Genomic DNA, 24238 nt, shown 5'->3' with positions numbered 1-24238 from the left:
TATCGACAAATTGTGGTAAAAAACGAAAAGCTTTCTATAATATGAATTTTCTATAGAAATAAAATTTTGACAAAATATTCTATAGAAATACAATTTTGACAAAATTTTCTGTAGAAATAAAATTATAAAAAAAAAAATTATATAGAAATAAAATTCCGGAAATATTTTCCACAGAGACAAAATTTTGATAAATTTTTCTATAGAAATACAATTTTGACAAACTGTTCTATCGAAATATAATTTTGACAAAATTTTCGATAGAAATAAATTTTTGACAAGATTTTCTATAGAAATGAAATTTAGACACAACTTTCTATTGAAATAAAATTTTGGCAACATTTTCTATAGAAAAAAAATTCTGAAAAATGTTCAAGAGAAATAAAATGTTGACAAAATTTTCTATAAAAAGAAAATTTTGACCAAATTTCTATAGAATAAAATTTTCTTATATTATGGATGTTTTTATTATATTCGACCTGTATATAGATTTTCCAATTGATAATTGTTGATAAAAACGAGCTCGAGGTCTGGATGATTAATTTTTATTTATTCAATATTTCGTCTTTTCATTGAAAGACTTCATCGGGAAAATTTTTGAAAAGAACAAAAAATAATACACCAACTGTAGAGTAAATAGCTAACGACGTTGTCTGTTGCAACAGACAACGTCGTTAGCTATTTACTCTACAGTTGGTGTATTATTTTTTGTTCTTTTCAAAAATTTTCCCGATGAAGTCTTTCAATGAAAAGACGAAATATTGAATAAATAAAAATTAATCATCCAGACCTCGAGCTCGTTTTTATCAACAATTATCAATTGGAGAATAAAATTTTCCATAGAAATAATTTTTTTCTGTAAAATAAAATTTTGACCAAATTTTTTGTAGAACTAAAATTTTGACAGAATTTTCTATAGAAATAAAATTTTGACAGAACTTTCTATCGAAATACAAGTTCGGCAAATTTTTTTACCGAAATAAAATGTTTACAAAATTTTCTATACAAAATAAAATTTTGACAAAATTTTCTATAGAAATAATTTTTTGACAAAATTTTCTATACCAAATAAAACTTGGACAAAATTTTCCATAGAAATAAAATTCTGAAAAAAAAATTGTATAAGATTTTCTATAGAAATGAAATTTAGACACAACTTTCTATTGAAATAAAATTTTGACAAAATTTTTTATAGAAATAAAATTTTGACAAAATTTTCCACAGAAATAAAATTCTGGTAAAATTTTCTACAGAAATAAAATTTTGACAAAATTTTCTATAGAAATAAAATTTTGATAAAATTTTCTATAGAAATAAAATTTTGATAAATTTTTCTATAGAAATAACATTTTGACAAAATTTTCTATAGAACTAAAATTTTGTCAAAAATTTATAAAGAAATAAAACTTGGTGAAAATTGTCTATAAAAATTAAAGGTTGACATAAAATTCTGTAGAAATAAACTTTTGGCAAAATTTTCTATAGAAATAAAATTCTGAAAAAAAAATTATATAGAAATAAAATTCCGGAAATATTTTCCATAGAGACAAAATTTTGACAAATTTTTGTATAGAAATACAAATCTGACAAAATGTCCTATCGAAATATAATTGTGACAAAATTTTCGATAGAAATAAATTTTTCACAAAATTTTCTATAGAAATTAAATTCTGCAAAAATGTTCAAGAGAAATAAAATTCTGACAAAATTTTCTATAAAAATAAAATTTTGACAAAATTTCTATAGAAATCAGAAATTCAATAGAAATATTTTTTTTTATAAAATACAATTTTGACCAAAATTTTTTGTAGAAATACAATCTGGCCAAAATTTTTTAACGAAATAAAATGTTTACAAAATTATCTATACAAAATAAAATTTTGACAAAATTTTCTATACCAAATACAATTTTGACAAAATTTTCTATAGAAATAAAATTTTGACCAAATTTTCCACAGGAATAAAATTCTGATAAAATTTTCTAAGAAAAAAATTTGGTGAAAATTGTCTATAAAAATTAAAGGTTGACAAAAATTTCTATAGAAAGAAAATTTTGACAAAATTTTCTATAGAAATAAAATTCTTAAAAAAAATTATATAGAAATAAAATTCCGAAAATATTTTCCATAGAGACAAAATTTTGAAAATTTTTTCTATAGAAATACAATTTTAACAAACTGTTCTATCGAAATGTAATTTTGACAAAATTTTCGATAGAAATAAATTTTTGACAAAATTTTCTATAGAAATTAAATTCTGAAAAACTGTTCAAGAGAAATAAAATTCTGACAAAACTTTCTATAAAAATAAAATTTTGACAAAATTTCTATAGAAATAAAATTTTCCATAGAAATATTTTTTTCTATAAAATACAATTTTGACCAAATTTTTTGTAGAAGTACAATTTGAACACAATTTTTTACCGAAATAAAATGTATACAAAATTATCTATACAAAATAAAATTGTGACAAAATTTTCTATACCATATACAATTTTGACAAAATTTTTTATAGAACTAAAAGTTTGATAAAATTTTCCACAGAAATAAAATTCTGATAAAATGTTATATAGAAATAAAATGTGGAAAAATTTTCTATATAAATAAAATTTTGGCAAAATTTTCTATAGAAATAAAATTTTGACAAAATTTTCTATAGAACTAAAATTTTGACAAAGTTTTCTAAAGAAATAAAACTTGGTCAAAATTGTCTATAAAAATTAAAGGTTGACAAAAATTTCTATAGAAATAAAATTTTGACAAAATTTTCTATAGAAATAAAATTCTGAAAAAAAATTTATATAGAAATAAAATTCCGGAAATATTTTCCATAGAGACAAAACTTTGACAAATTTTTGTATAGAAATACATTTTTGAAAATATGTTCTATCGAAATATAATTTTACAAAGTTTTCTATACAAAATAAAATTTTGACAAAATTTTCTATACCAAATAAAATTTTGACAAAATGTGCTATTGAAATACAATTTTGACAAAATGTTCTATAAGAAATACAATTTAAATAAAATTTTCTATTAAAGTCAAATTGTGACAAAATTTCTATATAAATAAAATTTTGACAAAATTTCTATAGAAATAAAATTTTGACAATATTTCTATAGAACTAAAATGTTGACAAAATTTCTATGGATATAAAATTTTGACAAAATTTTTATGGATATAAAATTTTGAAAAAATTTCTATGGATATAAAATTATGTATAAAAATAAAACTCTGAAAAAATGTTCAATATAAATAAAATTTTGACACAATTTTCTGTAGAAATAAAACTTGGTGAAAATGTTTATAAAAATTAAATGCTTCCAAAAATTTCTATAAAAAAATTGACGGTAATTTCTATAAAATAAAATTTTGACGAAATTTTTTGTAGAAATAAAATTTTGAGAAACTTTTCTATAGAAATCAAATTTGGACGAAATTTTCTATAGAAATAAAATTTTGACAAAATTTTTATAGAAGTAAAATTTTGACAAAATTTTTATAGAAGTAAAATTTTGACAAAATTTTCCACAGAAATAAAATTCTGACAAAATAGAAATAAAATTTTGACAAAATCTTCGGTAGAAATAAAATTTTGACAAAATTTTCGATAGCAATAATTTTTTAAAAAAAATTACTATATAAATAAAATTTGACAAAATTTTCTATAGAAATACAATTTTGACAAAGTTTTCTACAGAAATAAAACTTGGGGAAAACTGTCTATAAAAATTAAAGGTTGACATAAATTTCTCTAGAAATAAAGTTTTGACAAAATTGTTTATAGAAACAAAATTTTGCAAAATTTTCTATGGAAGCAAAATTTTGACAAAATTGTCTACAGAAACACAACTTTGCAAAAATTTTCTATAGAAATAAAATTGTGACAAAGTTTTCAAAAGAAATAAAACTTGGTGAAAACTGTCTGTAAAAATTAAAGGTTGACAAAAATTTCTCTGGAAATAAAGTTTTGACAAAATTTTCAATAGAAACAAAATTGTGACAAAATTTTCTATAGAAATAAAATTTTGACAAAATTGTCTACAGAAATAAAATTTTGACAAAAGTTTCTGCAGAAATAAAATTTTATATAGAATTAAAATTTTTACAAAATTTTCTATAGAAATAAAATTTTGACAAAATTTTCTATAGAAATAAAATTTTGAAAAAATTTTCTATAGAAATAATATTTTGTAAAAATTTTCTATAGAAACAAAATTTTGACAAAATTTATATAGAAATAAAATTTTGAAAAAAATTTCTATAGCAATAAAGTTCTGACAAAATTTTATACAGAAATAAAATTTTCTATATGTTAGAAATAAAATTTTCACAAAATTTTCTATAAAGATGAAATTTTGACAAAATTTTCTATAGAAATAAAGTTTTGACAAAATGTTTTACATAAATAAAATTAAAAATAACATTTTGAGAAAAATGTCTATAGAAATAAAGTTTTGACCAACTATTATATAGAAATAAAATTTTCTAGAGAAATAAAATTTTGACAAAATAGATAAATATTTGTATAAAACTGAAATTTTCTGTAGAAATAAAATTTTGACAAAAGTTTCTGCAGAAATAAAATTTTCTATAGAAATAAAATTTTGACAAAGTTTTCTATAGAAATAAAGATTTTACAAATTTTCTATAGAAATAAAATTTTGACAAATTTTTATAGAAGTAAAATTTTGACAAAATTTTCCACAGAAATAAAATTCTGACAAAATAGAAATAAAATTTTGACAAAATCTTCTGTAGAAATAAAATTTTGACAAAATTTTCGATAGCAATAATTTTTTAAAAAAAATTACTATATAAATAAAATTTGACAAAATTTTCTATAGAAATACAATTTTGACAAAGTTTTCTACAAAAATAAAACTTGGGGAAAACTGTCTATAAAAATTAAAGGTTGACATAAATTTCTCTAGAAATAAAGTTTTGACAAAATTGTTTATAGAAACAAAATTTTGCAAAATTTTCTATGGAAGCAAAATTTTGACAAAATTGTCTACAGAAATAAAACTTTGCAAAAATTTTCTATAGAAATAAAATTGTGACAAAGTTTTCAAAAGAAATAAAACTTGGTGAAAACTGTCTATAAAAATTAAAGGTTGACAAAAATTTCTCTAGAAATAAAGTTTTGACAAAATTTTCTATAGAAACCAAACTGTGACAAAATTTTCTATAGAAATAAAATTTTGACAAAATTGTCTACAGAAATAAAATTCTAACAAAATTGTCTATAGAAATAAAACTTTGCAAAAATTTCCTATAGATAAAACTATGCAAAAATTTTCTATAGAAATAAAATTTTTACAAAATTTTCTACAGAAATAAAATTCTCAAAAAAATCTTCTTTAGAAATAACATTTAAAGAAAATTTTCTATAGAAATAAACTTTTGACAAAATTTCTATAGAAATCAAATTTGGACAAAACTTTCTATAGAAATAAAGTTTTGACGAAATTTTCTATAGAAATAAAATTTTGATAAATTTTTCTATAGAAATAAAATTTTGACAAAATTTTCTATAGAAATAAAATTTTGACAAAATTTTCTATATAGATAAAATTTTGACAAAATTTTCTATAGAAATAAAATTTTGACAAAATTTTCTATAGAAATAAAATTTTGAAAAAATTGTCTATAGAAATAATATGTTGACAAAGTTTTCTACAGAAATAAAACTTGGTGAAAACTGTCTATAAAAATTAAAGGTTGACAAAAATTTCTCTAGAAATAAAGTTTTGACAAAATTTTCTATAGAAACAAAATTGTGACAAAATTTTCTATAGAAATAAAATTTTGACAAAATTGTCTACAGAAATAAAATTTTGACAAAAGTTTCTGCAGAAATAAAATTTTATATAGAATTAAAATTTTTACAAAATTTTCTATAGAAATAAAATTTTGACAAAATTTTCTATAGAAATAAAATTTTGAAAAAATTTTCTATAGAAATAAAATTTTGTAAAAATTTTCTATAGAAACAAAATTTTGACAAAATTTCCTAAAGAAATAAAATTTTGACAAAATTTATGTAGAAATAAAATTTTGAAAAAAATTTCTATAGCAATAAAATTCTGACAACATTTTATACAGAAATAAAATTTTCTATATGTTAGAAATAAAATTTTCACAAAATTTTCTATAGAAATAAAATTTTGACAAAATGTTTTACATAAATAAAATTAAAAATAACATTTTGAGAAAAATGTCTATAGAAATAAAGTTTTGACCAACTATTATATAGAAATAAAATTTTCTAGAGAAATAAAATTTTGACAAAATAAATAAATATTTGTATAAAACTGAAATTTTCTGTAGAAATAAAATTTTGACAAAAGTTTCTGCAGAAATAAAATTTTCTATAGAAATAAAATTTTGACAAAGTTTTCTATAGAAATAAAGTTTTTACAAATTTTCTATAGAAATAAAATTTTGACAAAATTTTCTATAGAAACAAAATTTTGACAAAATTTTCTAGAGAAATAAAATTTTGAGAAAAGTTTTTATAGAAATAAAATTTTAATAAAATTTTCTATAGAAGCAACATTTTCGATAGAAATAAAATTTTAAGAAAATTTTCTACAAATTGTTAATCAGTAGTCTAGAAAAAGCTGAAAAAATTCCTTAAAATATTTTATAAAGTTCTTTTCCCCAAAAAATTCCAATTAAATTTGGGAATTAAAAATCCCACTTCGCCATCTCTATCACCAGTATAATTAACTATCCATCTTAATGCTAACTCAGTACATTAAATAAGAAATAAATATTGAAAAACTTCATTTTATTAAAAAAACAAAAAATATAAAAAATACAATATATATTAAATATTACTTATAAAAAATTATAAATGGTTTTAAATAATTGCTAAAAGCATAAATATATATACAGGTATGGGGAGTTTTAGGCCAATGAGTTGACCAGTCATAATAAAAAAAATTTACGATATTGCCAAATGGTTGTGTGAAGTTTTAGAAAATATATAAAAAAAGAGATAATATATATACAAAGCAAATATATATATATATAGAGCATATATTGGCCAAATGTATCTCCCTAGGCTTAAAAACAAAAAACGAAAAAAAAACAACACAAAACAAACGACTCAAAGACTTATACTAAAAGTAAAACAAACAAAAAGAAAATACATATATATAAAAATATAAATTTTATATAACAATGCATTGGGAGAGAAAAAAGCAAAATAAATTTAAATTAATATATACATATATATAAAGGAAACATTTACGATATAAAACATGCGGGTAGCAAGTGAAAAATATATCGTTTAATGTTAAAAATATGATCTGGTCACTCCAAAAGTCTAGAGCTCACATTGCATGCCATTAAGATAATATTTATATAAATATATAGAGAAAATTATTAATACATACAAAACATATATATTATTTTTATACTATGACTCAAAGAACAGAAATAAATTATATAAAAAAATTAAATATTTTTTCTTTAATATAAAATAAAATTTTATGAAAAAAAAATTAATAATATATTTTTTATTTACAATATTTATTTATTTTTAATAAAAATAAATTAAAAACATAAAATAAATATAAACAATCGAAGGTTTTAAACTTTGCTAAACCCCCTCGAAAAGACACAGCCAAATAAATACAAGGCACTTAAAGGCAAATCAGGGTTTGGCTAGTTGCCATATTTATATAATATCATAGATTTTTCTTTATATTAAATCCGAATATTTATTTTTTTTTAATAACCTTGCTTTTTGTTTATATAAAAACGAAAAGCTTCTTTTCAACTAAAATCTTCTGCTAATTAATATATTTATTTTATGCAAAAAATTAAAATCACAATAGGTCGTATTGCCAGGACCTTTGCTTAAAAGTTGATATAACATATCAGCTGTTTTTTTTTTTCTTTTTTACTTAGGAAATATTTTTGCTAAATTTTATTTTTAAATATATGTTACATACTCTATATCTATATATAAACTATAAAACAGCTGATTTAGTTTTATTCAATTAAATTTATTTTAAATCAGCTCTAATCAGCTGATTTAACAAATCAGCTTTTCTTATTTTTTTAAATCAGCTGATTTAATAAATTAGCAGTTTTTATTTATTTTTTAAATCAGCTCTAATCAGCTGATTTAACAAATCAGCTCTGATCAGCTGATTTAAGAAACCAGCTCTAATCAGCTGATTTAACAAATCAACTGTTTTTATCAGCTGTTTCTAATCAGCTGTTTCCATTTTCTTTTACTTTAAAGAAACCTATAATAAATTTAATTTTTAAATATTTATATTCGTTATTTTCATAAATCTTTAAAATATAGAAACTAATAAATATCATCATATTACAAAATAATTAATTATTATAGAAAAAGCTAAAACATAAATACCTACAATAACAACAACAGCAACAAAAATCTATGTTCGTTCCATTGAAATAAATCATACAAAAAAAAAATACAACCATGTGTCCTACTAAACAAACAAAATAAAAAACACATACACAATTTCCTAAAACCAAAACAAATTGAAAAATATATTTAAAATCGAAACAAAGATAAGAATAAATATCTATGAATAAACAAAATATAAATATATATGGAAAAATATATAAAAACAAAATAAACGAAAGTGAAACGAAATCCATATTTCAAATCATCAATATTAAAATATTTTATTTATATAATGAAAAAAAAAAAATAAAAAAATATATATTAAATGTCTACAAGTCTATAGCATATTTATATTCTATATCATATACATACATAACAGAGAAAAAAATATAGCAAAGAAAAATATATAAAATATATTTCAAAGATTCAAATACCACCATCAAATTCCTAAATAATTTATAAAAGAAAAAATAAATTAAAAATCCATACATTACCTTCATGATTTTTCTATCTCAAAGCTACATTCATCATAGAAAAAGCAACATAAATCGACCTAAAAAAAGAGAAAACAAAATAAAATCTATATAAAATAAAAAAAATATATATAAAAATCATAGATCTCTATTTATGCATAAACCAAATACAAAAATCACTCATAAATAATCAATATAATGAAATATATGTGTATTCTAATTATGGTAATCGTATTTTATGTATTAGTTTTTGTTCTATAATCTCTTTTGCTCTTTCATTAAAAAAAAATCCTATAAAAAAACATTAAAACCCAAAATAAACCGTAACAAGAAAACAAAAATGTGGTTTTTATATAAGGGGGGATTGATTTATGGCTTTGGTATTCCTCCGTAAAGTATAAAAATGTTAGAGAAAGATATTAGCAAAAAAAAATGGTGGTGTATTCGAATCAGCTGACTGTTGTAAAACACTTCGATATGTCAAATACACAAAAGAATAGAGTTGCCACGTTTAAGAAAAAATCACATTCTATAAAACGGCTCAAATCAGTGACGTAAATACAATATAAACTACTGGGATATTTCAAGCATATATATGCAGGTCCAGGCAGTGATCTACCTCTACTGGATGCAGTGCTGCTAGTATTTTTCTTGCTCTTGTCCCCAAACTAGAACGCTTTCGTGCCCAATTTGAATCGAAATATCACAATAAAACTACGAAACAAAATTTTTACAATTAAAAAAAAATTATACGAGTAATTATTGATTTTTAAATATATGGACTATAGTCCAAAACAAGTATATATGGCCGTAAGTTCGGCCAGGCCGAATCTTATGTACCCTCCACCATGGATAGCGTAGAAACTTCTACGAAAGACTGTCATCCACAATCGAATTACTTGGGTTGTGGAATCTTAAATCGTTTTCTAAATTGTGAGTTAGTCCATACGTGGTATATATTAGACAAAAACGGTATGTGTAGGTAAGTCTACAAATAATTACGAATCGATATGGACTTTTGCACAGGAGCTATATACAATTATGAACTTGATATGGACCAATTTTTTTGTGATTGGGGATCGATTTATCTGAGGGCTATATATAACTATAGACCGATATGGACCTAGTTAGGCATGGTTGTTAACGGCCATATACTACCACAATGTACCAAATTTCAACTGACTCGGATGAAATTTGCTCCTCCAAGAGGCTCCAAAACCAAATCTCGGGATCGGTTTATATGGGGGCTATATATAATTATTGACCGATGTGGACCAATTTTTGCATGGTTTTTAGAGACCATATTCTAACACCATGTACCCAATTTAAGCCGGATCGGATGAAACTTTCTTGTCGTAGAGGCTCCGCAAGCCAAATCTGGGGATCGGTTTATATGGGGGCTATATATAATTATGGACCGACTTCGACCAATTTTTGCATAGGTGTTTGAGGCCATATATTAACACCACGTACCAAATATCAACTGAATCAGATGAATTTTGGTCTTCCAAGAGGCTCCGGAGGTCAAATCTGGTGATCGGTTTATATGAGGGCTATATATAATTATGCACCGATGTGGACCAATTTTTGCATGGTTCTTAGAGACCATATACTGACACCATGTACCAAATTTCAGCCGGATCGGATGAAATTTGCTTCTCTTAGAGGCTCCGCAAGCCAAATCTGGGGATCGGTTTATATGGGGGCTATATATAATTATTGACCGATGTGGACCAATTTTTGCATGGTCATTAGAGACCATATACTAACACCATGTACCGAATTTCAGCCGGATCGGATGAAATTTGCTTCTCTTAGAGGATCTGCAAGCCAAATTTGGGGGCCCGTTTATATGGGGGCTATATATAATTATGGACCGATGTGGACCAATTTTTGCATGGTTGTTAAATGCCATATACTAACACCATGTACCAAATTTCAGTCGGATCGGATGAAAGTTGCTTCTCTTAGAGGCTCCGCAAGCCAAATCGGGGGATCGGTTTATATGGGGGCTATATATAATTATGGACCGATGTGGACCAATTTTTGCATGGCTGTTAAAGACCATATACTAAGACCATGTACCAAATTTTAGCCGGATCGGATGAAATTTGCTTTTCTTAGAGGGTCTGCAAGCCAAATTTGGTGGTCCGTTTATATGGGGGCTATACGTAAAAGTGGACCGATATGGCCCATTTGCAATACCATTCGACCTACATCAATAGCAACTACGTGTGCCAAGTTTCAAGTCGATAGCTTGTTTCGATCGGAAGTTAGCGTGATTTCAACAGACGGACGGACGGACATGCTCAGATCGACTCAGAATTTCACCACGACCCAGAATGTATATACTTCATGGGGTCTTAGAGCAATATTTCGATGTGTTACAAACGGAATGACAAAGTTAATATACCCCCCATCCTATGGTGGAGGGTATAAAAATTGAATTAAAAGAACTTCCTTTGTAGTTAAAATAAAGAACATCTTTGGGATGACAATTTTGGAAGTGTTTTTAAAGTGGTGCCTTTAGAACAACTTCCAATTTTTGTTTTGCTGGGTATATAACGGAGGAAACTAAATTTGGACCAAGAACAGGTTTCCTTACAGTTCGATGACAAAGAAATTTAAAATTTAGATAATTTTTATAGTAGCCACCGTGGTGCAATGGTTAGCATGCCCGCCTTGCATACACAAGGTCGTGGGTTCGATTCCTTCTACGACCGAACACCAAAAAGTTTTTGAGCGGTGGATTATCCCACCTCAGTAATGCTGGTGACATTTATGAGGTTTTCAAAGCTTCTCTAAGTGGTTTCACTGGAATGTGGAACGCCGTTCGGACTCGGCTATAAAAAGGAGGTCCCTTGTCATTGAATCAGGCAGCACTCAGTGATAAGAGGGAAGTTCACCACTGTGGTATCACAATGGACTGAATAGTCTAAGTGAGCCTGATACATCGGGCTGCCACATAACCTAACCTAACATAACCATAGCATCGCAAGTGTTGTTGTCTGGGTCGAGAAAATGTCGATCTAGTCAACTGCTTTAGACACCAAAGTGGTAATGAGCCTCATCATTCAAAATTATTTTAATGAGTTTGTAACAGTACGATTTAAAAAAAGAAAAATTAAATTGAATTAAAAAATTAACTCTGCCCTGAACAAAAGTCAAATTTAAATAAAAATACATATCTTTAGTTGCCATAGAAAAGAGTTTTCAGTGTTGCTAACTCATAAGCAAATTTTATTATGTTTTTAATGGTATTGTCATCTGTCGTAATTGTCAAATTGATATTTTATTGTTATTTTTCTCTTCGTAACAGTTTTTCTTAAACGAATTATTTTTCATATCCAAAAAGGTATGATGTTTTTACTCAATTTTCGTATATTGGTTTGTTTTATGCATCACATACTGTAACCCCTTTCCCATAATGCCACATGTCAGTAAAAAAGCTCAACAGCCCATATGGTTTCTATTGGAGATCATTACATTAGAGATCATTAATGTCGCAACCAATCTAATTTCTGCCGGAAACTATTCTTTGCTGCCTTTTTTGGTATTTGGTGACGAAGACATACAACTTACCAACATCTTGATATCATCTTCATTGGATTATAAAAAGCTCGAATTTATAGGAAAATGTACTCAGTTGATTTCCAGTTTTGTTGCATTGCAGACAAAGTTTGGATTTTCTTGCTACTCGCGACAGAATTAAATTTTAAGTGATCTCGTTTCGTGATTATAATTTTTTAGGTGATTCCAAAGCATATGGTAAGAATGGTGGTGGCTAACAAAAGGGATAAACTATCTCATATACTACAAAATTGGTATTGTATATAAAAAAATATAAAAAACAAAAAATTGGGAAAATATCCTTACTGTTATTAAAAAATAAATTGGATGTGCAAAGAAGTAAAAAAAAACATGAAATTAAATATTAGTTACCAGTGGTTGTAAAGCTGTGGAAAAAAATTTTCAATTTGAAATTTAATTTTATTTGATTTGAGGACTAAAATTGTGCAAATTAATATAAATAAAAATTTTAGAACGAAATTAAACTTTGTAATAAGAAAAAAGTGTTGTTGTTATAATTAGTATATTTTTTATTTTTTATTATTTATTTATTTTTTTTTAATTTATATTGTACAACATGTAATAAAAAAATTCGTTTTTATTACATTTAATTTTTATTATTTTTTATATATATATTTTTATATTACAAAACATGTATTTTCTATTAGTAAGATTTTCTTTTTATATATTTTTTCTCCCAAAATAAGTACAATTAGTATATTTTTTATTTTTTATTATTTAGTTTTTTTTTTAATTTATATTATAAAACAAAGAGTAAAAAATTTTACTATATTTAATTTTTATTATTTTTTTTTTTTGTTTTTATATTACAAAGCATGTATTTTCTATTAGTAAGATTTTCTCTTTTATATATTTTTTCTCCCAAAATAAGTAAAAATTTCATACCCTAAAGAACAGAAAGAGAAAGTTAGTCATCAATGTCCCCAAAAAAATTAAATCATGCAATTAAGTAAACTATAAGAAAAACTTTAAGTTATAAAAAAATAATAAAATTTTCATTTTTTGGAGCCTTTTGTGTTCCGAAAAATGGCATCCATATTTCAAGGACATGAAATCTTAATTGCTCCCATTAAAAGAATAATTGATCCAATTAGTTTCTGTGATTGATTTTTATTTTGATTAAAAAAACTGGTTTCATTAGTTTAAAATTATAAATTTACAAATGGAAAACCAATTAAAAAATATTAGTTATTATTTTTCTAAAGAAAAAATTGTATATTCAAAACCACTTTTTTAATCATATTTAATTTTTATTTAAGGAAAGGGATAATCGTTTACTTAAAAATAAACAAAATTTTAAAAATCATATAGTTAAATTTTTCAATGTTGTAGTAAATTGTATTCTGAAAATACTTCCTTGGTTTTTTTAATCGTATTAATAATATTTAATTAATTTTAAATATAAAAAGAAAAATTAAATTAAAAATTATTAATTATTTTTTAAACGAAAAAATCGTAAATTTTAAAATATTTGTTTAACTTTTCTTTAAAAAAAACGAATAATCGTAAATTTAAAACTAATCAAATTAAATATATATATATATATATATATATATATATATATATATATATATATATATATATATATATATATATATATATATATATATATATATATATATATATATATATATATATATATATATATATATATATATATATATATATATATATATATATATATATATATATATATATATATATATATATATATATTGTGAAATATTTAGGTGCTGATGGTTAACTTATTCTGAAACACTTCTTTGATAATCTTATATTTAATTTATTTTAAATTTAAAACTAAAAAAATAAATTAAAAATATTAATTTTTAAATTAAAAAAAGTATATTATCAAATATTCTGATGCTGATGGTTAACTTATTATGAAACACTTCTTTTTTAATTGTATTAATCAGCTTATATTTAATTTATTTTAAATTTAAAACTAAAAAATAAATTAAAAATATTAATTAATTTTTGTTTATTTTTCAACACCATATAAATTTATTTAAAAATAATTAAAATTTTAAAAGTCCTATATAGTTAAATTTTTTAATGTTGTATTAAATTTTATTCTGAAAAAAATCTTTTGTGTGTTTTTTTTTTTTACTTTTAGTATTAAAATTTAATTGATTAAAAAAAAAAATGAAATTAAAAAGCATTCATTATTTTTAATTATTTTTTTTAACGAAAAAAATATTTTAATTTTAAAAATATTTGTTTAACTTTTCTTTAATGAAAAGAACAATCGCAAATTTAAAATTAATACAAAATTAAAAAAAAACGTATATTGTCAAATATTCTGAGGCAGTAGTTAATTTAAAAACTTCTTTTTTAATCGTAATAATCTGCTTCTTTTAAATTTATTTTAAATTTAAAACTAAAAAATAAATTAAACAATACTAATAATTTTTAATTGTTTTTTAAAAATAATCAAAATTTTTAAATCCATATAACGTTCAATTTTTCAATGCTGTAGTTAATTTTATATAAATAAATAAATGTCTTTTTTTAGTTGTCTGCTTATATGTAAATGATTTAAAATTTAAAAATAATAATTTCGAATATATTAGGTTGTTTCAATTATTTTTTAATGAAAATATCTTACATTTAAAAATACACACATTTTTGAAACCTCATTAATTTATCCTTTAACGAAAAGAATAATCGTAAATGCAAAAATAATCAAAATTAAAAAAACAGATATAATACTCCGACTCTTCTATTTTTAAAAAAAAATTGTAAATTTAAAAATATTTGTTTAACTTTTCTTTAATAAAAAGAATAATCTAAAATTTAAAATTAATCAAAATTAAAAAAAAACGTATATTGGCAAAAATTCTGATGCAATTGTTAATTTATTCTGAAACACTTCTTTTTTAACCGTAATAATTTTTAATTTAAAACTAAAAAATAAATTAAAGAAATTAATTACTTTAATTAAAAATATTCCAAAATTTTCAATGCTGTAGTTAATTTTACTCAGAAAATATGTATTTTTTATTTGTCGGCTTATATGCAAATAATTTTAAATTTAATTAAATTTAAAAATAATAAAAAATTAATTTCGAATATATTAGGTTGTTTCAATTATTTTTTTTTAATTTAAAAACACACATATTTTTGAAACCTTATTAATTTATCCTTTAACGAAAAGAATAATCGTAAATGCAAAAAAATTCAAAATTAAAAAACATATATAATTGTACTCCGACTCTTCTATTGTTTTTTAATCTTAGTTATTTTTAATTGATATTTTTTTCTTTAACGGAAAAACATACGTTTTCAAAATCCTTGGCCCACTATGTCATACTTCTCAAGACAAAGATTTAGGTCTTCAAATAATATGAATTGTATTTAATTAATTTTGAATTTAAAAATAAATTTAATTTTTTTTTTATTATTTTAATTATTTAATTATTTTAACGAAAAAAGTCGTATATTAAAAATTTTGTTTTGTAAACTTAATTAGGATTTGCTTTAACGAAAAGTATAATCATAAATTTTAAAATAATCTAAATTTAAAAGAACCATAGATAGTTCAATTTTTCAATGTTGTAGTTACTTTTACTCTGAAAATATTTTTTTTAAATAATATTTAATATAATTATATTTTTTTTAAATTATATTTAATTAATATAAAAAATAATTATTTTTAACGAATAAATCGTAATTTAAAAAAGTTATTTTTTTTAATATTATTTAATATTATTACATTTTTTAAATTATATTTAATTAATATAAAAAAGATTATTATTTTTTAACGAATAAATCGTAAATTTAAAAAAATAATTTCTTAATATTATTTAATATTTTTTAAAATTATATTTAATTAATATAAAAAGATAATTATTTTTTTAACGAATAAATCGTAAATAAAAATAATATTTTTTTAATATTATTATATCTTTTTCAAATTATATTTAATTAATATAAAAAAGATAATTATTTTTTAACGAATAAATCGTAAATTAAAAAGAAAATAATTTAATTAATTGCTTTTTAATAAAATTTAAAATTAATTTAAAATGTAAAGACAATATATACTTAAATTTCTCAACAGAGTAGATAATTTTACTCTAAAATACTTCTCTGGTTTTTTTCAGTGTACATTAATTTAGTTTTTTAATGCAGTAGTTCATTTTTTTTTGCCCAGGATATTGTTCTCTTTGATATTTTTTTATTTCAGTGCACATTAATTTAATTTAAATAATTTTTCGTTGCCTGTTTTCAGAGGGAGTGCATTTCAGTACATATTGGCCAAGCTGGTGTCCAGATTGGTAATGCCTGTTGGGAATTGTATTGCCTGGAGCATGGTATCCAACCCGATGGTCAAATGCCATCGGACAAAACCGTCGGCGGTGGTGATGACTCATTCAATACCTTCTTCAGTGAAAGTGGTTCGGGCAAACATGTGCCACGCGCTGTTTTCGTCGATTTAGAACCTACCGTTGTCGATGAAGTTCGTACTGGTACCTATCGCCAATTATTCCATCCCGAACAGCTGATTACCGGCAAGGAAGATGCTGCCAATAATTATGCTCGTGGTCATTATACAATTGGCAAGGAAATTGTTGATTTAGTTTTGGATCGCATACGTAAATTGGCCGATCAGTGTACAGGGTTACAAGGATTTTTAGTATTCCATTCGTTTGGTGGTGGTACCGGAAGTGGTTTTACATCTCTGCTTATGGAACGTCTGTCGGTGGATTATGGCAAAAAATCCAAATTGGAATTTTCAATTTATCCAGCACCTCAGGTAAGTTTTTTGTTTTGAGAGAGAGAGAAATAATTCTATTGAAATTTTTTCAAATAGAAGAGGGGTAGAAAATTGTTTGGTAGATAAATTATAAATTTGTGCACAATATGTTACGAAAGACCCCTATTGCTTAAGCAAAGCTATTTAACTATTCTTAAAATTTAGTCCGTCCGTCTGTCCGAGAATAAGTTTCCCCATGGTTCGATCATAAGGAAATTTCAAACAAATCACATTTTAGTCCCACAGCTAAAATGTTTAGCAAATTTTGGCATATATTTTTAAATATCCTAAGGTCAATGTGGTGCACGCCCTTTTTGTATACAACTGGGATTGAACCAAGTTTTGACATGCTAACCATTGCACCACGGTGGCTCCTTAATAATTGAAAAAAATATATAGAATTGTAGGTGGAGATACCCCCCCCCCCCCCCACAAGTAGATCGGTTCAGGTTTGTTGGAGTTTTAAAGGAATTTTAACTATCTCGTCTAAGCGAGCAAGAAAATCCAATGAAATATGATTTGAAATTGAAGTTCTATAGAATTTTACCCCCCATTACTCGAATAAGCACGAGATGTAACTTCGGGAAATTTTACTTCAAGTATTGTGCAGTTCGGACGGTCTATGAATCTTCTTTACCTCAAGAAGTTAATTCGTTAATTATATAAAAACCCTTCCCATATAATAATATACCTCTAGATTTAAAACATCAGGACAATCGATTAAAAATTTCGGTGTCTATATGCCCAAGAAGAAATACTTCTGGATTTCGCAATTATTTTATTTTATTTCTATAGAAAATTTTGTTAAAATTTTATTTCTATAGAACATTTTGTCAAACTTTTATGTCTATAGAAAATTTTGTCAAAATTTTATATCTATAGAAAATTTTGTCAAAATTTTATTTCTATAGAAAAATTTGTCAAAATTTTATTTCTATAGAAAATTATGTCAAAATTTTATTTCTTTAGAAAATTTTGTCAAAATTTTATTTCTAAAGAAAATTTTGTCAAAATTTTATTTCTATAGAAAATTTTGTCAAAATTTTATTTCTATAGAAAATTTTGTCAAAATTTTATTTCTCTAGAAAATTATGTCAAAATTTTATTTCTTTAGAAAATTTTGTGAAAATTTTATTTCTTTAGAAAATTTTGTGAAAATTTTATTTCTATAGAAAATTTTGTCAAAATTTTATTTCTATAGAAATTTTTTTCAAAATTTTATTTCTATAGAACATTTCTTCAAAATTTTATTTCTACAGAAAATTTTGTCAAAAAATTTTATTTCTACAATGCTTAAAGAACAAAACCAACAATAACAAAACAAAACAAATGGAAAAATTTTATTTCTATAGAAAATTTTGTCAAAATTTTATTTCTAAAGAAAATTTTGTCAAAATTTTATTTCTATAGAAAATTTTGTCAAAATTTTATTTCTATAGAAAATTTTGTCAAAATTTTATTTCTATAGAAAATTATGTCAAAATTTTATTTCTTAAGAAAATTTTGTGAAAATTTTATTTCTATAGAAAATTATGTCAAAATTTTATTTCTTTAGAAATTTTTTCAAAATTTTATTTCTATAGAACATTTCTTCAAAATTTTATTTCTACAGAAAATTTTGTCAAAATTTTATTTCTATAGAATTTTTTTTCAAAATTTTATTTCTATAGAAATTTTTTTTCAAAATTTTATTCCTATTGAAAATTTTGTCAAAATTTTATTTCTATAGAAAATTATGTCAAAATTTTATTCCTACTGAAAATTTTGTCAAAATTTTATTTCTATAGAAAATTATGTCAAAATTTTATTTCTACAGAAAATTATGTCCAAATTTTATTTCTATATAAAATTTTCTCAAAATTTTATTTCTATAGAAAATTATGTCAAAATTTTGTTTCTATAGAAAATTTTGTGAAAATTTTATTTGTGTAGAAAATTTTGTCAAAATTTTATTTGTATAGAAACTTGTGTCAAATTTTATTTCTATAGAACATTTTTTCAAAATTTTATTTCTATAGAAAATTTTGTCAAAATTTCATTTCTATAGAATTTTTTTTCAAAATTTTATTTCTATAGAAAATTTTTCAAAAATTTATTTGTAAAGAAAATTTTGTCAAAATTTTATTTCTATAGAAAATTTTGTCAAAAGTTTATTTCTATATAAAATTTTGTCAAAATTTTATTTCTATAGAAAATTCTGTCAAAATTTTATTTCTATAGAAAATTTTGTCAAAATTTTATTTCTATAGAAAATTATGTCAAAATTTTATTTCTATAGAAAATTTTTCAAAAATTTTATTTCTATAGAAAATTATGTCAAAATTTTATTTCTATAGAAAATTTTTTCAAAATTTTATTTGTGTAGATAATTTTGTCAAAATTTTATTTTATAAAAAATTTTGTCAAAATTTTATTTCTATAGAAAATTTTGTTAAATTTTAATTTCTATAGAAAATTATGTCAAAAATTTATTTCTATAGAAAATTATGTCAAAAATTTATTTCTATAGAAAATTATGTCAAAATTTTATTTTTATAGAAAATTTGGTCAAAATGTTATTTCTATAGAAAATTTTGTAAAAATTTTATTTCTGTAGAAAATGTTGGCAAAATTTTATTTCTATAGAAAATTTTGTCAAAATTTTATTTCTATAGAAAATTATGTCAAAATTTTATTTCTATAGAAAATTATGTCAATATTTTATTTCTATAGAAAATTATGTCAAAATTTTATTTCTATTGAGGATTTTGTCAAAATTTTATTTCTATAGAAAATTTTATCAAAATTTTATTTGTAAAGAAAATTTTGTCAAAATTTTATTTCTAAGGAAAATTTTGTCTAAATTTCATTTCTATAGAAAATTTTGTCAAAATTTTATTTCTATAGAAAAGTTTGTCAAAATTTTATTTGTATAGAAAATTTTATTTCTATAGCAAATTTTGTCTAAATTTCATTTCTATAGAAAATTTTGTCAAAATTTTATTTCTGTAGAAAATTTTGTCAAAATGTTATTTATATAGAAAATTTTGTCAAAATTTTATTTTTATAGCAAATTTTGTCAAAATTTTATTTTTATAGCAAATTTTGTCAAAATTTTATTTCTTCTCTTTGCAAAACCTAACAAAACATAAAAAATTCTACTAATCTACCTAACAGTAAAATGTCTACTATTTAAGGTTGGTTTCTACCAACTGTGGCAACCGCGCTCCGTAGTCGATCTATCCATGTCCTATGTCCGTCTGTCTGTGAATACATTTTTGTAATCAAAGTCTAGGTCTAGAGTTTTACCCTGGTTTGCTTTAAAGTTGGCGTAGGGAGTAAATTAACGTTATCGATGTGCATGCCAATTTTGTTTGAAATCGTTTCAGATTTACATATAGCTCCCATATATATCCTTAGCTCGATTTACAGTCATATGACAACAAAAGCAAATTTGTATTCCGATTTACGTGAAATTTTGCACAAGGTGTAGAATTAACATTGTAACTATGCGTGTCAAATTTGGTTGAAATCGGTTAAGATCTAGATATAGCTCCCATATATATGTTTTTTTGGTTTTGGCAAAAAATGCCAAAATACCGAAGTTTTCCTTGTAAAATCACCACTGCTAAGTCGAAAACTTGTGAAAATTACTCCAATTTTCCTATATTTCTAATACATATCTATCGTCTGATAAATCATAAATACAATTTTGTGGCTTCTTCAAAATACAGACAACTGTTAGTGACCTTAGTACTTTATCGAATTTTCCTTCACATTTCGCTCCATATTAATAAAGCCAGTTTAAAAATTATAGCGGATACTCAAAGTGAAAAAAAAATTCTTTATTAAAAAAAAAACTAAACCAAAAATGCTAAATCACTGAAATAAGTCTTAGCCTATATTTCAAGCGTTTTTATCTTAAATCTAAAGATCCAATATTTCAGTTAATTTATTCAATATTTCAGTTTAATTTAGGGGTGATTTCTTTAAATCAAAATTGTTTTCCTTACTTTACGGAAATTTTGCCTTATTTCACAGACATACGACTTTAACGAAAGGACGCATATTTCCCAGATGTATGTCCTAATTTTAATGGCAAACATTTTTTGAAGCAAAGTTTATAAACTTTTTTTAATTAAATTTTTATTATTTTAAGGAAATTTGTCCTTAATATTGTGTAAATTGTGTAATTTAAAATTAATGTTGCATAATCATTAATATCACAAACTCAAAAAAAGTAACTCCACCAAGAAGGAAATATGTTGGTTGATTTAGAAAAAAATGATTAATTTTAGAAATTTTTAATAAACTCAGATGTCACGCCAATATCACAAAAATAAGTAAATATTTTTCGACAAATTCAAAAAAAAAATTATTAGATATAATTATTTTTTTTCTTGTAAAAGTAAATTTCTTAGTGTGAAGGAAAAAAATTGGAGTTCAAAATTTCAAAAATGTCTTTAGTGTCATACGAATTTCAAGATAGGCGAATTAGTGGAAAAAAATTACAACTTTTAACCCTTGTGAATTGTATCTTTTAAGATACACCCAGAAAAAAATTCTTACGTCTTAAAATTTTGACAAAATTCTATGAAATTAAGTTTGTTGTATTTAATATATCATAGCAATATTTCTAAAAATTTGTTTTTTTGCGAAAAATTGTTGTAATACTGAGTAATCTGCAGTCAAAAATAAAAATCAAAGTTTTGACCAAAAATTCAAAATAATATTTACCAGAAATGAAAGTAATGTTGGTAAAAAAAAGCTGTGTAGTGTAAACATATCTCTATTCTCTACTAAAATCAGATATAAATAAAAACTTAATTTAATTGGCACCGCAAACACTATTAAAAAAACACACACACACTATTTTTTTTTTTCAAAGAACCACTTTAAAAAAAAAAACTATTTAAAAAAACATATATATATTTTTTTTTTTGAAAAAAAAAGTGTGGGCAGATGTTCTTTTTTTACCACTTTGCATATTATATAATTTTTCGGAGGACACGTATTTAGTAAATCTTTATGCTTCATTTGTGTATAGTTATTTCCTCTTTTTTAGTTAATTAACAAGAAATTTTTAAAGTCAAGAAAACTTTCTCACAGCATAATAATTCCAAGAACTATAATAGAGTTAAATTGGCTTTAGTGAAATATAGGGTTCATTTTCTGTTTTGTTTGAGTGCGTTAATATTTTTTTCCAGTTAAATAGAAAATAAAATAATTAAAGATCGAATAAAATCAAAATTTCTTATTTTTTCAGTGTTAATAATTAATTAAAAATATTCTTGATTCAACATTTTCCCTCATGTTCGATTCACCTTTCTTTGGGTGTAATCTAATAAAAATAAATAAATAAAAACACAGATGGTAAAATATACATATAAAAAAATAAATTCTTCCATTGCATTATTAATTTAAATTATTGTAGAAAAACAAAACCATCTATGGGGTACAGACATGTTAGCAAATCTACCATATGTTTAAAATCAAATAAAAATATAAATGGTAAAATATATAAAAAAATAAATTCTTCCATTCCATATATACAAACAATTAATTGAAACGGAAGAACAATTTAATTAATGAACCATTTTAATGGATTCGAATATCATCAAAATCATTTTGGTCTTTTTCACTCAAAATCCCACACTCTTTCGCTTACATCCCCATTAAGTGAGGTGAGACTCATAATCGATACCCATGCCCCCTTTAGCAAAACCCAGTACATCTTCCCCACAGATATCTTCAGAGTATTTCCGTCATTAATCCAATTAATTCACAACAATTTCCTTTTGTCAATCAATGGCTACCAGTGAGTCTAATGTGTCGTTTCGTTTTAGGTCTCCACTGCAGTTGTTGAGCCATACAATTCAATTTTAACTACCCACACCACTTTGGAACACTCCGATTGTGCTTTTATGGTTGACAACGAGGCCATCTATGACATATGCCGTCGCAACTTGGATATCGATCGCCCCAGCTATACAAATTTGAATCGTTTAATTGGACAAATCGTTTCATCGATCACAGCCTCGTTACGCTTCGATGGTGCCCTCAATGTGGATTTGACCGAATTCCAAACGAATTTGGTGCCATATCCAAGAATTCATTTCCCTCTGGCCACATATGCTCCAGTCATTTCGGCCGAGAAGGCCTACCATGAGCAATTGTCGGTGGCTGAGATCACCAATGCTTGCTTCGAACCAGCCAATCAAATGGTAAAATGTGATCCACGTCGTGGCAAGTATATGGCCTGTTGTATGTTGTACCGTGGTGATGTGGTGCCCAAAGACGTGAATGCTGCCATTGCTACCATAAAGACCAAGCGTTCCATTCAGTTTGTGGACTGGTGTCCCACTGGCTTCAAGGTTGGCATCAACTATCAACCACCCACTGTTGTGCCTGGTGGTGATTTGGCCAAGGTCCAAAGGGCCGTTTGCATGTTGTCCAATACCACAGCCATTGCTGAGGCTTGGGCCAGATTGGACCATAAATTCGATTTGATGTATGCCAAGCGTGCTTTTGTCCATTGGTATGTTGGTGAGGGTATGGAAGAGGGTGAATTTTCTGAAGCCCGTGAAGATTTGGCTGCTTTGGAAAAAGATTATGAAGAAGTTGGCATTGATTCTGGAGATGGCTATGTACCCGAGGGATGTGATGAATTTTAAATGACAAATGGCAGCTTAAGATCCCCAACCACCGACCAGCACCTGCATGTTACTCGAATAACTCGTTTAAAAAAAAAAAACTTTCCGTTTGCTACAACTACAATCAACCAACCTTATTAAAAAATCTTACAAAAATAAACAAAAATAATCTCAACTAAAATTTGTTTATGTCTTTTATTAATTATCTAGTATTTTGGGGGTGTTATACAAATCGAAAATGTTTTTATGCTCAATAAGGCCCTTTAAAATTTTAGAGCAAGTTCAACGCTACAAGTGCGTTAACCTTGAATAGATATCAGAGGGAAATACAGTGAAACATCTGAAAGGTGGACACCCACTGTGGCCTAAATTTTGTCCACATTTGGGA

At 23.7% G+C, this 24238-nt stretch overlaps 1 protein-coding gene across 1 annotated transcript; it reads left to right on the top strand.

The window, feature by feature from the left end:
• The first annotated feature begins 12512 nt into the window (after positions 1 to 12512).
• On the top strand, positions 12513 to 24031 carry LOC142229422 (tubulin alpha-1 chain-like). Its single transcript, XM_075299986.1, has 3 exons — positions 12513 to 12636; positions 16694 to 17218; positions 23044 to 24031. Exons 1-3 carry the CDS (start codon positions 12634 to 12636, stop codon positions 23869 to 23871), a joined length of 1356 nt encoding a protein of 451 aa, XP_075156101.1. The 5' UTR covers positions 12513 to 12633; the 3' UTR covers positions 23872 to 24031.
• The last annotated feature ends 207 nt before the right edge of the window (positions 24032 to 24238 follow it).

Source organism: Haematobia irritans, chromosome 3, assembly GCF_050003625.1.
Source record: "Haematobia irritans isolate KBUSLIRL chromosome 3, ASM5000362v1, whole genome shotgun sequence".
NCBI classification, from domain to species: domain Eukaryota; kingdom Metazoa; phylum Arthropoda; class Insecta; order Diptera; family Muscidae; genus Haematobia; species Haematobia irritans.
Note: the sequence above shows the minus strand (reverse complement) of the source record. Positions and strands in the feature narration are given on the sequence as shown.

Excerpts from the sequence above, each read along its gene's own strand:
- LOC142229422 (XM_075299986.1), top strand. Across the intron at positions 17,219-23,043 it reads CAATTTATCCAGCACCTCAG|GTCTCCACTGCAGTTGTTGA; the intron begins GTAAGTTTTTTG and ends GTTTCGTTTTAG.